This window comes from Manis pentadactyla, chromosome 5 (genome assembly GCF_030020395.1).
Source record: "Manis pentadactyla isolate mManPen7 chromosome 5, mManPen7.hap1, whole genome shotgun sequence".
In the NCBI taxonomy this organism is placed as follows: Eukaryota; Metazoa; Chordata; class Mammalia; order Pholidota; family Manidae; genus Manis; species Manis pentadactyla.
Window position 1 is genome coordinate 156050772 of NC_080023.1, and position 18195 is coordinate 156068966.

An 18195-nucleotide genomic window follows, 5' to 3' on the forward strand; every position below is an offset into this window, starting at 1 on the left:
CATAGTTTACACTACCCCATCTTTGAGGATGGGGATGTTCCCTCTCTTAAGAGATCTCTTGTCCAAACTACCATTGCACAGTCCACAGGCAGAGAGACTGGACCAGTTAAGCATACATCACTTGGGCATAAATCATCTTCCCCAGCCCCTGAAATAGAACTTGAAGATAGATGACCTGGACTGCTTGAAAACAAATCCACTATGGACTCTCAGCAACTGCAGTGCTACCTTCAGACAGAAGGGGACAGCAGTGTGTCAGGAACAGATCTAGGGCTTGGAAGAAGCACGGGGGAGAAGGGAGAGGGAGAGGGCTGCTCAGAGCTGTGGGTGGGTGGTATGGTGGGGCAAGGGGAATGGGAAGATGACCATCTGTACTAGTACTGTGTAAACCCCACAGAGAGATTCTCATCTCCTCAATAAGGTCCATAGGACTTACTGTCATTATCAGCCTTCGGTGGGCCTGTCCCCACTTAAATGAGGTCTGTGTCCCCTTGATGGTGTTTGTTATCTTGGTGTAGTGAGAGGCCCCTCAGTGGGGTTTGAATCCTCTCAGTGGGGTCCAAGTCTCCTTAGTAAAGTCTATATCTTTTGTATCTCCTAGGAGAAAGTCTGTATCCCCTCAGGAGGGTGCTTGGCCTTCAGTGCTATTCATGTCCTATTAGCAGGGTCCACAGACCTGTAATGAGATCTGATTCTCTCAGCAAGATCTAGGCCCCTTTAATGGAGGTCCATGTACTTTCAGTGAAGTGTGTGCCCCTTCAGTGCAGTTAATGCCTTCTCAGTGAAGTACCTGTCTCCTCGAGGGTGTCCATGTCCACTCTATGAGGTCTGTGCCCCTTCAAGGAGCCCTGAGGCCCTCTCAGGATTGGGTAGGCTCTTTATCATAGGTATGACCATGAGTTTTTTTTTTTTTCTTCCAGTTTGGGATGTGCTGGGTTTGCAGTTAGCCAGCCTAACAGTGGGAAGGGAGGCTGGGCCAGATGGGGTCAGTAGCTCTAAAGTGTAAGTAAGCTTCAGGAGGTGGGGGCTGCCTGCTCTGGGCCTGAGAATCACTCTTGGAGTTAGATATTTAAAGATACTTCCTGCCTTGAGAGCCATTCTATGAACTGATGAGCGGGGTGGGCCCTTCTTGGTGGTGAGTATGGGTGGGAAATGGAGGGTCCTGCCTGGCTTCTCCTTTCTGTAGTGTGGAAGGGATAGAGGGAAGCCAGGGGTGATTGAGCCCAAGTGTGACATGTGGAGGGGTCTCTTGGTGAAGTATAGAGACTGGGAAGGAAAGAAGGGTATGAGCAATTACTCCTATTTTGCATATACTTTGGTATTTTACAAGCCTTAGTTGCAGCCTGATGAAGCAGTAAAAAGACTTGGAGTCAGAAGACCTAGGTTTGGCCCAACTTGGTTGTTGTTTACTCCGTGACCTTGCACAAATTCCTTCCTCTCCCTGAGTTTACCGTTTGTGTAATGAGGCGGTGGGTTTTATTAGCACAGATCTGAAGGCACCTCCTAGTCTTTCTTAATGAATCTTGCCTTGTAGATCTGCATGGAAATTTGTGGAGTCAGGGAGTGAAGACATATCCACAAGGGTAGGAGAAAATCTGAGCTGGGCCCAAGGTTACCGGAGAGGGGTGTCCTGTGCCCTGACTGTGCCCTCCACGTTGTGGGAGGAGTTTTTCCTGAGGACGGAGGGGAGGGGTTTACTTAGAATTGGGGGATAGTTCCCAGAGGGGAAGGGTGTCATCCGGAAAGGACCCTTCTCTATCTGGCCTTCCAACGCAGTGGGGTGACAGGCTTGTGCAATCAGATCACAGGGCGGCTTCACGATAGGCCTGATCCAACTCCTCTAGTTAGCCCAGCTCTTTCCCGCTCGAGCCCCGCCCTAACCCTAACCCTCGTCTGTCACTCCAAGACCTCACCCCGTGGTCACTCCAGGGTTCTGCCTCCTCTCCTGTCACATCCAGACCCGCCACTCCCCGTCACTCCATTAGCGCACCTCCTCTTCTGTCACGCCTGGCCCCGCCCCTTCTGCTTTCGCTCTACGGCTCCACCCCTTCCTCAAAGTCCCCCAACCCTCAAGCAAAGCTCGCCTTTCCCGTCTGGGTCTCCGCGAACCCCTGGTCCCGCCCCTACCAGGCATGGCTCCGCCCCTCCAGGACGCCCACCCCGGATCTGCCAAAGCGACGCCTCCACACGCCGAGCCTCTCCCCCATCTTGCAAAGCGCCGCCCCTCGGCCCTGCCTGTTTTCCCTGCCCGGGCGCCCCTGGCAGTTACGGTGCTCTGGACTTGACGCAATGGGGCTTCCGGAGGAGCGGGGTCGAGGCGGGAGCGGGAGCGGGGTCCAGGAGGAGGTTGGAGCCCGGAGCCGGGCCCGGAGTTGGTCTCCGCCGCCCTTGGTCAGCCGCTCCGCGCACGTCCCCTCGCTGCAGCGCTATCGCGAGCTGCACCGGCGCTCGCTGGAGGAGCCGCGAGGTGAGGCCGGGCCCGGGCGGGTCTGGGGGCGGGGGGGGGTCGGTGAAGGGAGCAGTGGCCGTTCCCAGGGGAGTGAGCAGTTGGGGATTTCCGGGGGAAAATGGGGGTTCTGAGGAGATGAGGGTTCTCTTGGGAAGTTGGAGTCTCCTTGAGTTGGAGGTTCTGTGAGGGAAGAATTCCGGTTCTTTGAGGAGATGGGAAAGGGGTTCCAGGAGGAGATGGGGGTTCTATGAGGAGACGGAGGATTCTATGAGATCGGGGTTCCCTAGGAGTTGGAGAGTTCCTTGGAGACTTGGGGTTTTTGTGAGGAGATGTGGTGTCCGTGAGAAGATTGGGGTTCTATGAGGAGAGCGAAAGTTTCATGAGAAGAGAAGGAGAGAGTTCCTAAGGTGAAGAGGCGGGTTCTTAGGGGCAAGGGGGCGCCTTGAGGGGAGGAGGTCCACGAGGAGACTTCTCTGTGCCCCCTTTCACACCAGCTGAGCCATCGCCTCCTAACACATTCAACCTGCAAATTCGTCTCCACTGTTGAGGGGCAGTAATGGATCTGGTTCCCACCCTGGGATCCCCCAAATTAGTAATGGAGCCCCAGATCCATTTTTAATATTTCAGAAATCCCAGTGGAAGTTGTGCAGTATAAGATTGAACAAGTCACTAAAATGTTGGTTTAAAAAAAACTGGGGCTGGGATTGTAATAACTCAGAAATTCTAATCGTTCCATGTCTTCAAGAATGTGTGAAGAAAATTCCCTGCCCTTGCCCTCATTCCAAGTAAGGGGTCAAAACTGTACCTGAGTTGGGAGATAACATGCTTGGCAATGAGACAAGCATGGGCCACAAATGAAACCCAGAACAATCTAGATGTAGATCCTGACTCTACCACTCATTTATTGTGCAATCTTAGATTTTAAAATCTTGAGATTTCTTTTCTTCATCTATAAGATAGAGATAATAATACTTGCCTCATAGGTTTGAGGCTAATGTGGGTAACAAGTGTGCATTACAGAGTGCCTGATATACAGCAGGCATTTAATAAATGGTGGTTAGTTTAGTAACGATAAGAACACGGGTAAAGCAATTACTGAGAAATGCAAAACAGGATTGAATGAAGCGTAGAGGTTGATTGCTGCAGGCTGTGTCCAAGTTTGAGTCCTCAGACCTCTTTGCTTCTCTTCCCTCTATTTTCTCCCATCATGAATTCATCTGTTTCCTAGGGGTGAGCTATTATTGCCACAATAATAACTCCTGTTTTATATATTTAGCTATGTGCTGAGGATCTCACTTATGCTCTGGTCCCAAATTTCATACGTCTATAGACCATTTTATTCACACAGCTAGATATTATACCATATTTAACATTGTGGCTGGGATTTATCAATTTTCCCTATCAAACCTTGCTCTCCTTTCTTATTTTCTCATCCTAGTCAAAGGCACTATCCCAAATTGTATCTCTTTCATGCTTCTCTCCTCTAGTATCTCCTTTGTCTATATATCTTAACATTGCTTATTGCTTACTAAGCACAAATCGTGTTTGATTTGATGTAGAGACTGTTGTCATCCCCATTTTACAGAGTAAGAAACTAAAGCTTAAAGAGTGGTTAATTAATTTGTACAAGGTCACAAAGCTACTTAGTGGTGGATCTGAGATTTGAACTAAGGTGGCCTTGACTGCAGAACCTATATTCCTAAGTAGCTATGTATACCATTACTCTTCCCTGCCTCCACAGTCTGCCTTTTACCAAATTTTGTCAAATACTCTTTTAAAATGTCTCTCAGATTACCTTTTCTTCCATTCCCAGACCCTTTTAATTCAGGGAAGCAGCCTTAATTGATTCTCTCTCCTTCCCTCTCACCCACCTCAGTCTCCCTGGTAGATTTATCTAGACACTATTAGATTGATATTCTGAAAACACTGCTTTCATATGTCACTTCAAAAACTTTTAATAATTTCCTATTTACTACATTTTCAAACTAAAATTCTGTCTTTCTTTCAAGGTCTCTGAATAACTATCTCCACCCCACCTCTCTATTCTTATCTCCCGCTACCACTTACCACACACTTTATTCTAAAGAGGTAATTCTTGTTGATATCCTGAGTACATAAAAGTCCCTCTCCCATCTCCGTGCCTTGGCCCATTTCCTACTGCTCCCTTCTAGTTTAGTCGAACCCTGTCAGTTCCATAGAGCATTCCCTGATCATCCTGTCCTTGCTCATCTTTTTCTCTTCTGAACATCTTCAGTACAGCTGACCCTTGAACAGCACGGGTTTGAACTGCATGGGTCCACTTAAACGAGGATTTCTTTCTGTAAATATATTGGAAATTTTTTTGGAGATTTGTGACAACTTGAAAAAACTTACAGATGAAACTGCACAGCCAGGAAATATAAAAGAAGTTAAGAAGTTAAGTACACCATGAATGCATAAAATCTATGTAGATACTAGCTTATTTTAACATTACTGTAAAATCAACAGTAGGCTATTAATAGTTAAGCTTTTGGGGAGTCAAAAGTCATATGTGGATTTTTGACTGTGGGAGCAGGGATGTCAGCATCCCTAATTCCCTTAGTTGTTCAAGGGTCAAGTGTACTTAGAATGTGTGCCAATGAAACATTCAGATTTCAAAACTCTACCAACCAAACCAAACCAAAGCTAAATGATCATAAAACCCAGTTTTCTTCACTCCTTATTGGTGGACGTAAATGTGGTTCATAAATAATTTCACATAATCTATGCTTACCATTATAACTTCAAAGTGTTTTTGAGTATACACATGTACCCTGTATAGTTGTAACAACATGGACTCTTTTACAGTCAAGTCTGATTTTGTATACTGGTTTCTAGCTTTGTGATCCTTAGGAGAGTTTCCTATTTCCTGAGCTTCAGTTTTCTCATCTATAAAATTAGGATAATTAGTCTATAATTCATAGGGCCATATAAAGATTAAATGAAATTAACCCAGGCCCTGGTACATGTATGGCATTCACTAAAATGCCAGTTCCCAATTGCTCTCTTTTTAATGGCCATATGGTAATCTTTTGTATTATTACTGGGATTACTAGTTTTCATCAGTTTTTTTTTTTAATTGTTGGACTTTTGGGTTGTTTGTAGCTTCACTATTATAGTGTTACTATAAACATCTCCTTAGTAATCACTTTTTTTTCCTTTGGGATTATTGTCTTGGAGTGTGTTCTCCAAAATTGAGTTATCAGATGAAAGGATATAAAAAATTTTATGGTTCTTGTCAGGCATCACCCTGCTATCCAGTGAGATTGTGCCAATTTCTTACAATGCCATTTTTATATGAGTATCTGTTTTCCAGGTCCACTCAGGCATTGGGTTTAATATTTTTAAAAAATTTTTGCCAGTTTTATTAGTACATAATGGCACCTTAAGGTTGATTTAATTTGGATTGATTGCAAGTTATATACCATGTGGGTTAGCTTTCAAGCATATTCTGTCTTTCATGTTCAAAAATATTTCATGTGTTAGTCTTATCTCTGTAACTAAACTGTATACACTAAATCACATAACCTTGAGCAAGTCACTTTACCTCTATAAATTTGGTTTCTTATCAGCAAAATAAGGGATTGATAATTCTAAAGTTCCTTCCATTGCTACTGTTCTAAGTATCTCTCTCCCCTCTAGCTCCTGATCCAGTACTGAGAATATCCTAGGTATTTTGCAACTGCATGTTTTATCTGTTGAGTACATTTTCTCCATAGTGGCCAGGCAAATATTTTAGGATTATATATCTGATCATGTCCCTCTGCTGTTTAAAACCCTACAGTGGCTTTCAATTGCCCTTAGGATAATACCAAATTCCTTATCATGTGCAGAATGATTGCATGATCTGCACAGTTTATGCATCAATTTTTTGCTTTTATTCCTCTTAATCTCAGTGTTTCAGCCTCAAGGAGTTGTTCTTGATTATAACCAACATATACCCTTGGTTCCTTTCTATCTCCATCTTTCCTGGTGGAGGAGTAGAGAAAAGCTTTATTCATCTTTCAGATTTTAGCAAAAATGTCTTCAAGGCAGTCCAGAACTTGACTTGGTAACTGTACAACCTTTGTTAAGTTATTAGCCTCTCTGAGCCTTGATTTCAAATCAATAAAATGAGGATGAAAATAAAGCCTACCTCCTGGAGTTTGTGGTAAGGACTAAATGAGATAACACATAGAGAGCTTAAAGCAACATCTGGCACATAGCAAGTAACACTTGGGCAAATAGTAGGAGAAAGATATGTTTATTAAATAATTGCTAAAAATGAATGAATTAAGAGAAAGATGTCATGGAAAGTTCTGTGGGTAAAGGGTTCTTTTTACTAATTCATTAAAAAATTAACTGACTACAATGTGCTAGGCATTGTGATAGGCACTAGATGGCTATGACTTGAATAGATGGTGAAAAAGGAATATCAGTTTTGAGGAAAGAAGGAAGAAGTTTAACTTAAGATTCAGCTCATGGGAATAGAAAGTGGGTTAGGAGAATAGTGGATGATAAATTAGACAGGTAGAGGAGGGATTCAGGTGGTGGGTACTAGAGTACAGGCCACAGAAGTTGTGACTTGGTCCTGTCATAGAGTGGTAAGCCATCTGAAGATAAATATTTCTGAGAAGCTTAGTGGTGTCTGGGCTTCCCTTTCTGTTGCAGAATTCTGGGGAGACATTGCCAAGGAATTTTACTGGAAGACCTCATGTCCTGGCCCATTCCTTCAGTACAACTTCGATGTAACTAAAGGGAAAATCTTCATTGAGTGGATGAAAGGAGCAACTACCAATATCTGCTACAACGTGCTGGATCGAATTGTCCACAACAAAAAACTTGGTGATAAAGTTGCTTTTTACTGGTAAAAACATCTATCTTATAGTCTGTGACAGATAAAAAGTCACCCCTCACATTTATATAATGTTTCTTAGTTCACAAAGTACTTAAAAAATTTGGTGCTTGCAACAACACAGTAGAGTAAGCAAAGTATTGTTAACTTAATGAATCAGGCGAGAAAAAATACCGCAAGGATGTTAAATGATTTCCCTAAAATCACATAATAGTATATGACAGAACTGACGTTAAAAGTCAAGTGTCCTGACTTCTAGTCTAGTGTTCTCTTCTTGGCTTGTAGAGAGAAGAGATGAGAGGGTAAATAGAAGTGAATAGGACCGAGTAGCTTTTTTTCTCATTCCTGCTTTGGGGGGAAATTGGATGATGGGTTTTTCCCTACCATCCACCAACCTGTTGTCAACCACCTGTTGTCATCATTACCTTTGATTGATCTATGTGCCAACATCATGCTGAAGTGCTTAACAAATGTACCAGACATCATGCTGAAGTGCTTAACAAATATTTTCTCATTGGATGCTCACAACAACCAAGTATGAATTATTTTCCTCACTTTACATATGTGAAAACAGAAATTCTGAGAAGTTAAGTGACTTATCTGAAGTCATACAGCTAGCAAGAATCAGGGCTGAGATTCAAACCCAGATAGTACAATTCTGGAGTTTGCATTCTTAACCGTGATGCTGTATATCCCTCTAATATATTGAATAGAGCCATAACCTGAGAAACAAATTTAGGTTCTCATTCCAACTCTTTCATTCCCTTCCTGTGTAACCACAGGCAAGATATTTAACTCTCTGAGAGTCAATTTTCTCATCCTTAAAATGGGGATAATAATTCCACTCTTGTCTTTCTCACTAGAGTGTTATGAGAATCAAATGAGATGATGTGGTAAAAGGATTTATTTATTATTTATTTATTGGAAGACACTATACAAATGTGAGTGGTCTACTAGCATATTGCCATTGCTTACTTTGGAGTCAGTTTTCACTTTGCCATTAAAACTCACAGCATATTATGTCTGTGACTTTAACTCCTGCCCTGGGACTTTACGTTTGAGCTCCAGCCAACATTTGGGCCCACCTCCTCAGCTCCTTAGGGATCAGAAGATGTTTAAATATCTGCAAAGCAGTTGCTTGTGTCTGAAGTTCCCTGGTTTGAAATAATTCAGGTGTATGATGGAAGGCTGAGAAAACGCAAGCCAGAGTTGTTCAATCACCAGAGACTGCTCCAGAATCCTGAGGCCATTCTTTCTAGTTCTTCTACCATTTAGACCTGAGCAGGCTCTTGAGTGCCTACCTTTTCCCATTTGTAAAATGAGGGGAGTAGACCAGATCAATGTTTTCCAAAGAATGCTAATTACTAATTCTAGAGATATTAGCAGGAGCTTCTTAATTCATGAAATAAATGAGTCTGAGAAACGCTATATAATAAATTGTCTTTGTGGAATTCCCAATGTATATTAACATAGTAAAGTCTCTAAGAAGGCCTACAGTAAAAACACCTGATCAATTTTATTTAACATAGGATTGCCCAAACTTATATGAGCCCAAACACTTTTTGCCACATACTGTTAACATCACAAGGAGCAATATTTCATGGAACACCAATTTGAGAGGCATTGGATTATATAATCTCTAAATTTACTTCCAATGCCAAAATTTTGTAACTCTGTAACAGGACATCTTTGCTCCATTTTTATATTGGTCATTCAACCATCAGAATTTTTAAAGATATTTGATGCTTAGTCCTATGTTAGGTATTATGGATACAGGGTTAAAGGAGTGGGAGACAAGTACCACATATTCAATTCCTTTATGTTTACAGTAAAGCAAAAGCAAACTACAAATAAGTCACATTTTTTATAAGAAAATAAAGTGCAAATACAGCAGATATGTGGTTACTTCCTTTTTACCTCCATATTTTAAAATAATATGCTTATACTGCTCTTTCTTCTTTTTTTATAAAATATGACTTTCTATTATGACAGATAATTTAGTTCTTGTATAAGCTTCCAACTTCTGTCTCTTATCCCAATCTAATTGTATTTTGCTCTGTTTTCTACTTAGTTTAAAATCAATGTTTACATAAAAGTCACATGATTGTATTTCCTTTTATGTACAGATTTTTGTTTTCTTTGAAGTTAAAAACTGCCTGCCATTTTTCTTGCACCATTTGCCTTTATCAAATACTCAACATCTTCCAAACTATCATATCATTTATTTTATGAAGTTCTCTTTTTTCTCTGAAGTCCTTTGTTTTGGAGCTCTCCTTCTTCCTGCTCAAAATTTTTTAACATTTAAAAAAATGACATTTCTTCAATGATTTTCTTCAGTTGATACACTTCTTATGGCATCACATAAGATTAGATTAGATTCTTTTTGATATAAACCATGTCATTTAGATAGCTATAATGGCATGAAAAAACCACATTTGTAGTCATTTCTTGTTTGGTGGCATGTCTTATACATATACTGAAATAATCCACAAAGGAAATAGTGTTCTTAGAACCAAAATAAAACTATAACAAGGAAGAAATTGGCCTTTTACTTTTGGCTTGACACACTGTAAATGTTCATGGAATAATAGTATTTTTAGAACTTGAAACAAATGTTTAGGGTCCATGTAGGCCAACTCTTTACAGACAGGTAAATTAAAGATCAGAGAGGATAAGTCATTTGCTTACAGGTAATACACCTACTTGGAGACAGAGCTGAGACTAATCTCCAGCTATTCTCACTCCTAGTCAACTACTCTTTTCATCATATGATACTACATTGTTCTAGCTGTCCAAATACTTGGCTGTGACAGATGAAAAGAGAAAATTTGTCACATTAGTCAAATCAATTTAAATTAACTTTTTAATTTAATCAGATAAAATATGTTATCAGGTTTATAAATGGCCCAGACCTTGGCCTCTTAGAGTTTACATTCTATTTGGGAAGACCAAATAAAACTATATAAAACAACCTGAAAGCAATTATGGGCCAAACTGCAAAGAGCCATATGTACAAGTAGCTCACAGAAGGGAGAAAGCATTGTAAGAAGTCAGTATAACAAAACTTGGGAGGATGGGTTTTGGTGTCAAACTAACCTAATTCAAGTCCTGTTTCTGTAGCTAATGAGCTGTATGATTTTATACAAGTTATTTAACCTCTTTGAGCCTCAGTTTTCTCAACTGTAAAATATGGAAAAAATCGTTTTACCTCATGGAGTTGTCAATTGAATAAGATAACAAATTCGTATGTCCTGGTGCACTGAAATCATTCAATAAATATTAGTCACCATTAATATATTGGGGCAAGTGAAGACCAAGTCTGTCTGGAGTAAAGGGTTTATTCAGGGAACAATTTATTCATTCAATAAATACTTCTCCAGAGCTACTATATGCCAGACACTATTCTCAGTGAAGTCCCTGCCCTTATGGAGGTTATATCTCAGCTTCAAGAGTCAACAATAAACAAACCTATAAATATATGACAGATAGTGATACATGCTATAGAAAAATACAGAGCAGTGTAAAAGAAAAGGAGTGACAATGAAGAATGAGAGTGATAAGGGAAGGACTCTCTGATAAAGGTGACATGTGAACAGAGATCTGAAGGAGATGGGGGATGCCATGCAGATAGTTGGGTTGGGAAGGGGAAATATTCCAGATACATAGAAAAGTAAGTGCAAAGGCCCTGAGGTGGGATTGTGCTGCTGCCTGGTGTGTTTGAAGACTAGCTGGGAAGTTAGTGTAGCTGAAGCAGTGTGAGCTAGATAGGGTAGTAGGGAACAAGGGCAGCATGACACATGTTTGTGTAGAACCTGGAAAGTCAATATAGACTTTTGTATTTTATTTTCAGTGAAATGGGGAACTACTGGACAATTTTGAGCATAAAGTGACAATGACTTGACATATATTTAGAATCTATGTGTCTTTTGTGTTGAGAAAAGACTGTAGAAAGGCAAGAGTAGAAGCAGGGAGGCCAATTAGGAGGATACTATAGAAATCAGGTGAGCAAAGGTGGTGATTTAAACGATACTAGTAGCTTGAAGGTAGTTAGAAGTGGTCAAAATCTGGATCTATTTTGAGTGAAGAGCCCATGGAATTTGCTGACTTGAACTGGATGTGGGGGAGTGAAAGAGGAGTCAAGGTTGTCTTCAACAGTGGAAGAGGTCCAGGAGTGGGAGATCTTGATTATTTTTGGAGACCTATGAAAAGATTTTATGCAGAGGAATGATGTGGTCATAACTAACTGGGTTTAAGAAAATTACTCTGGATACATATGGAAGTGGGAGTGTGAAGCCAGAGAGCTGGGAGTTTGTTACTCAGTGTAGCGATGCCTGAACTGGGATTCTGCTTGTGGGGATGGAATGGAAAGGTGAATTTTAGAGTAATTTAGAGGAAAGAAACCAACATAGGTAACTGGGTGTGTAGATAGAGGGGACATGGGGGAGACAGTGAGAGAGAAGAGTCAAGGGCCTCCTTAGTCTATATGATACCTTGCCTGTTTCAATGGCACATGTTCATCTGATCCAAGGGCTAAATTTGCCCTTCAAATAAGACTAGCCTCAACCTCTCTTGCCCTTTCCCCCACCTAGAGTGGCAGGTAGGGGTGTTAGTGGGGATTTGTGTGTATATGTATGAGAAAATGATTAGTAACAATATTATTGGAATAGTCATTCAGCGGGAGATAGTCAGTGAGGGATATTAGGGATAGTTTAAGGAGTAGAGGCTGGCAAGTTGAAGGGACACTGGGGAACTGCAGGGGCTTTGGGGATCAATTAAAGGGCTTATAGAGAGAGGGTGGAAAGAGTGGTTGATGGCTATTTTCTGGTGATTTATACTAGCTGCTCAATCTCTAAGTTATTCCAGGAGAGGACCGCAGTCTCCAGAGCCCAAGAAATTTAGTCCCTTCCTTACAGTTTGCTTTGGGCTGCCTGTGGCTATCATTATCTCTGTGCCATCTCATCCCTCATCCTCAGCTAAAATCACTGGTGTCTCTCCATGGGCTCTGGTTATTATTCAATCCTTCCTTATAAACTGGAGCTTCTGAGAAGCTGGTGTTTTTAGGAGTGACCTTAGGACAGAAGCTCTGCTCTCAGGATTGTGCTCCTGAGTATGAATTCCAGAATGTGATATTTAGAACTCTCCAGAGCCCTGTGGATTATGTGCATGTGTGTGTATTTGAGAAGGTGGGAAGGTGAGATGTGTCCTGACAAGATTGTCAAGGTGACATGGAAAGCCAAAGCCTTAGAGTGTATTGTCCTAGCATTCATGTCCAAGGGCTCTGTTAATTATCTAGGTCCATGTCCTGGAGTTCATTTCAATGATACGGAAAGGAAGGGAATTTTTTGTCTTCCATGTATGTCTTTACTGGTTTCACAACAATGTATTTATTGATTAAAATATACATGGTAAGGAAAAACTCTCATTTAAGAAAGAAGATGGCCTCAGACCATTCTCTTCCCCTCTCTTGGCCTTCCCTTTGTGGGAGTGGTAGGAGATGAACTACAAATACTCTGCAAGGTCCTTTCTGGCTCTGATATTTCAGTATTCTATAATTGTTTCTGAAGAGGAAGTGGTTTTCAGAAGTTCTTTTGAAACCTATAGTGACTCTATGGTGACTCAGTATGCAGGTTGTGCTTCTATTAAGATGGTGAAAGGACTAGAAGACTTTAGAAGGTTTGAGTTAAGGGCTGAGAAAGCGGGTGTGCCTCCCCTTGTCTTTCTGTACTTTCACTGGTAGCATAAACACTTTATGGTAATGGAAGATATGTGGGGAAATAACTGTTGCTGGGAACAGTTTTTCTCCACTTGAATCAGCTGGGCAGACTGGAGGAGGGCTAGAAGATTTCATGTTTGAGGTGGATCTCTCATCTCTCACTTCTTTCTCCCTGAGCTTCATGACTATTAATGCCTTAAAGAACCCCTCCCTAAAGTGGTGAAAATGAGACAAGATTGTGCTGTTCAATTCACTACTTTTTGGAAGTGGGTGGGATATGAATGATAACTGTGTTATTGTAAAAATGTTATATGTTAATATAATGTATACTAACATATGTAATAATGAGTGTATAATAAATGGAGACGGTTTTGAGGTCTGGTTGAGGACTGTCCTGAACTCCATGTCAGCTACCTGAGTTTGTGTCTGGGTGACTTCTTTTACTGGTGTGTTTAGTAAATATTTAATGAGGAGATTGGCTTTATGTAATGCCCTTTTCTGCACTTTCTTTTTCCCCCTGTAAACTGTGGGGGTTGAACTTGCTGAAGTTACTTCTGGAACTGACTTTCAGAATTTCTGTCACAAATATAGGGACCTGCGGTGATAAGGCATCTGGTAGAGGTTGGGAAGGGGAAAGACCCAGTATTAGCCTCCTGTCCTCTGAAGATAGCAGGTGGTCAGGTGGGAACTTCTTGCCTTAAGGCAGCCTCACCTTTACAATAGTAAGTACAGAGGCATGGAGCTGAGGGTGGACCTCTCCCTTTTCCTCGATTTGGTATGGAAGAGATTGACTACTGATGATCCTGTGTCTAATTCCTTGAACTTCTATCTGAGAATTTGAAAACTTTCAGTCCCAGTCCTTTGAGGTCATTTGGTCTACTCCTTAAACAAAGCAGGAGTTATAGCCCTAATATCTCTATCCCCAACAATCCTCATAAATGAACATTCTGATTCTGGAACTACTTCAGAGTTTGCTCACTCCCTATCCCATTGTTGGGCAGCTCTGTTACAAAGTTCTTAGATACATTCCCATCCTCTAACTTTCTTCCCACTCTGTCCTCTTCTGTTGGTCTTGCTTCTATGTTCTTGGGCCACATAGAATAGTTCTATTCTTTTTTCCATAAGACATCCCTTCAGATACTTGAAGGTAGTTATTGTATTCCTTTGCCAGGCTGAATGCAGAATTATAGAAATTTAAATCTAGAAGATGCCTGGAAGTTCATCTAGTTTAGTAATTTTCAATTTTAAAAAAGCATAAACATCCTTTTATTCCAATAAAATATGTGTAGTGATTAACAACAGTAGACTCTGGACTCTGCTTGGGTTTCAGTCCCTAATCTAACACTTACTTATTGGGCAAGTTCCCTCACCTCTTTAAACCTCAGTTTCTCCATCTGTAAAATGGGAATAACAGTTCCAATGACATAGACTGTTGTGAGATATAATTGGAATAATCTGTGTAAAGGGTTTAGTGGTTGGCAAATGGTGTTAGCTATTTTTATTATGCCAATGCCCCATACTAAAACAGGTGAGAACCGAGCTGATCTGGTTGAAACATGGATGGGAGGACCAGAGCTACATTCTATTTATTGGCTTCTTCACCCTGTCACTGGGTCCCTGTGAGGTATGTGTCCAGGACCTCTAGGAATCTGCAAAGCTCAGATTGAAAACCTCTGATCTAGTCCAGTATTATTGTTCTGTGAATGAGGTAATACTGAGTTCACATTCCCAGGTTCTTTGTATGATGTGGTTTCCTGAAGAACTACTTCACCATTCACATCAGTCTCCTCTGGACATACCCTAGCTGGCCAATATCTCTCATTAAATATTCCAGCTATGGGCTGCCTTGGGCAGGGAACTATAATGATTCTCTGTTCTGACTTTATATATATCTAAGGTTACATTAGTCCCATTGACAGCCACACTCTACCACCAACTTGCAATCTCTCATAATTCCTAAGACTTTTCTATTTATGCTGATATTAAACTTTGTCTCTTCTGTGCTGTGTACTTGAATATTTCTTCTTTTTTGAACCTGGTTTACAACACTTGACAGATGAGGAACTTGAGGTTCAGAGAGTAGAAGTGACTTGGCCAGAGTCACATAGCATTTTTAACTTGTTCCGGTCAGAAAACTTAACTTACATTCTTTGTCGCAGACACTATGTTTCTATTTATGCAGCCTTAACTTCTTTGATAATTTGTCTCTCGTCTAACCAGGATTCTACCTGAGGGGTTTAGGGCTGGCTTTAGAAATGTTGACTAAAATTTATAATTATAATTTATTAGGTCTAAAGACATTAAAGGACAAACCTCAAATAACACCCTTTCCTTAACTGAGATGTGCTCATTCACCCATTCATTAAACAATTTTTTTCACTGAATATATACTATATATAGTCTGTATATTATCTTAGTAATACTGGATGAGGGGCATGTGGCAATAACAAGGGGACCAGTAAGGGGACACTGATAACAGTTCAGGCAAGATATGATAATGAAGATAATGGTAGAGTTTGTGAAAAGTCAGATTTTGGAATATTTTGAAGGCAGAGCCAATATGATTTACTGATGAACTTAATGTGGAGTATAAGAGAATGGAGTCAAGAATATAGCAAAGGTTTTTTGTCTGAACAACTAGAAAAGTAGAATTTCCATTAGTTGAGTTGGAGAAGAAACTGGAAGGAGAAGCTTTGGGGAAGGATCAGGAATTTGTGTTTTCTTCACAGAGATGTGCAATTGTAGCTCTGACAAGTGCTAGGGAGCCACTGAAGAATTTCAAGTAGAGTTATGGCACATCAGAGTTACATTTTTAAAAGATCACTCTCTTGATCATGTATATATTAAAAAAAAAACCTAGCCCAAGGATCGGCAGGCAGAGGTCCTAACCATTGCTTTGTGACCTTTGGCAAGCTATGACACTCTTTTCAGCCTCAGTTTCCCAAACTTTCAAATGGGGATAGCTAGTAAATCTTGTCCTGCTAATATCAAAAGATTGCTCTGATGATTAGCTGAGATGAAAGACAAGAAACTACACTGGAAGATTTATTACTGTGAGTTGGTGCTAATACTTACACATATCATACATGTCCAAGGGTATTAGACAGAGGGATGCAAGACTGACAGCCACATATGACTTTTCTAACTTTTCCAAAATACCCTTCTTTCCTCTAATGAACACGAAGTCTCTTTTCTCAAACTTGGCTCAGAACCTGCTATTCTAGGAAGTGTTTCAAGTTACTTCTTTTTGCATTCCTTTGGTGATTTCCTTACTCATGTGTTCTCTTGCTCTCCTTGATCACTGTTTCCAGGATAGGTCTTAGGTGGTGAGTGGTTTGGATCTCTAGATTTTAAGATTATGGAAGTGAAGACTAGCCTCTCATTCTCTTCCTTTTGTGATTTGGCAAGCAGTAGGTGCTGATTGTTGGGTGGCCACTCTGGCAAAAATGATTTCTCTTCCTCCATAACTTGGGATTTTAGTAGGTAAAATTTTTTTAGGTAGAGGAGGGGGGACCTTTAGTCTAGGAGGTTCCCTGGCTTTTCTTTACCTACAGAATAAAATTTAAATTAATCATTTGGGACCCTGTATACAAGCCCTAGTCTATATTATCAATCTTTAAAGTTTTGAAACATTCTTAAATTTATAGAAATATTACAAGTACAGCTCTTCTTAGTTACTGGGGCCTACACTTAGGTACAGATGTGAGAGTGGAGCCAACACACCAGTAGTCTGGAGTTGGGTTTGTTGCAAAACCTCTGTGACCCTGCAGAGACCCATCAAGAATCCCGAGTTGACCAAGAGCTGAGGCTGATCAGTAAATGTGGGTTCTGAAACAAACGTGAGATCTGGAGGGTCAACTTTACTCAGGCCTGGATCTCAGAAGCTGCCTCAGATGCACACCTCTGAGGGCAACATGCTGGTGTGGTGACTTTTCTACATCCAGGTGCTGAACGAGGACAAGATGAAGCTGGATTACATCCTGGCCCTGAAGATCACATTGGAGAGGTCTTCAAGCTTGGCTTGGCCAAGGCCAGCCACCATGCCTGAGTGCTGATCTGCCGGGGTCCACAAGGTTCATCATCTACTTGGACTCCTGAAGCACATCTGTTGACTTCTTCCTCCACCGACCATACCAGGAGGCCTCATGAAGAGGAACACCAAGAAGGGCTGGGTTGGGGCTGGAGCTGGCAATGACAAGGAGGAGGATTAAGCCTGCACCCATACCCTCCCGGACTAGTGGATTGTCTAATTTTCCAGTCAGATAATAAAACAGGGTCAACACTTTAAGAAAAGAAAAAGACAGATTGCAAGTACAATATAAATAATTTTTTCCCTCAACCTTTTGAGAGTAAGATGCAGATCCCTGAATACTTCAGTGTGTATTTCCAACAAAGACTTTCTCCTATATAACCATAATATAACTATCAAAATCAGGAAATCAATATTGATTCACTACCATCTAATCCTCAGACTCCATTGAAATTTTGCCTCTTGTTCCAGTAATGTACTTTATAGCAAAAGGATCCAGTTCAGAATCACATGACATGGAGTTGTCATGTCTTTTTAGTCTCCTTCAATCTAGAATTGTCTCTTAGTCTTGACTTTCATTTTATACCAATGATTGAGATTTTTTTAAACTTCATGAATATTTCATCAGGGACCACCAAATTAAAATTTTATGAAGTAAGGATATTTTTGAAACTGCAAATATCAACTTATATCACTCTCACTCAGTTAAAAATAATTTGACTATATGAGCATAGGCAGGACATAACAGTACAAAGCATATTCCTTTATATCAAATAAATTTAGCTTCATGAAAAAACATCACTAGTAGATGAAAATATTATTTAGAATTGGCATTGGACTGTAGAATGACCTGTATTTTTCCACTTCTGCCTCTAAGTTAACATTGTTGCCTTCTCCTTGAATTGGTCTGTCTTATTGGAGCCAGTCTAAATCCTGCTTATTCTTTAATAACCATTTGAGATGCCATCTTATTTGTGAAATTTTTCTTGATTCTCATTTTCTAACGCTCTTTCTTGCTCTTGGCCAGAATGAATATAAATATTCCCCTCATTTACAGCAACTGAGGCCCAGAGAGGTAAAATAATTTGTAAAAGGTCTCACATTGTGAGAAGTAGCAAAGCTTGACCTCAAACCAAGTTTTCCTGACATCT

General features: G+C 40.7%; 1 protein-coding gene across 2 annotated transcripts in view; it reads left to right on the forward strand.

Moving 5' to 3' along the window:
* Positions 1–2089: 2089 nt before the first annotated feature.
* ACSS2 (acyl-CoA synthetase short chain family member 2) overlaps positions 2090–18195 on the forward strand; it is a 44769-nt gene continuing 28663 nt past the window's right edge. Inside the window, exons 1-2 of one of the 2 annotated variants that reach the window (XM_036902489.2) lie at positions 2090–2467; positions 7118–7313. In XM_036902489.2, coding sequence (XP_036758384.1) covers positions 2290–2467; positions 7118–7313 — 374 coding nt within the window. In that variant the 5' untranslated portion in view covers positions 2090–2289. The remainder of the gene's footprint in view (positions 2468–7117; positions 7314–18195) is intronic. The other variant, XM_036902490.2, reaches the window with a different exon arrangement.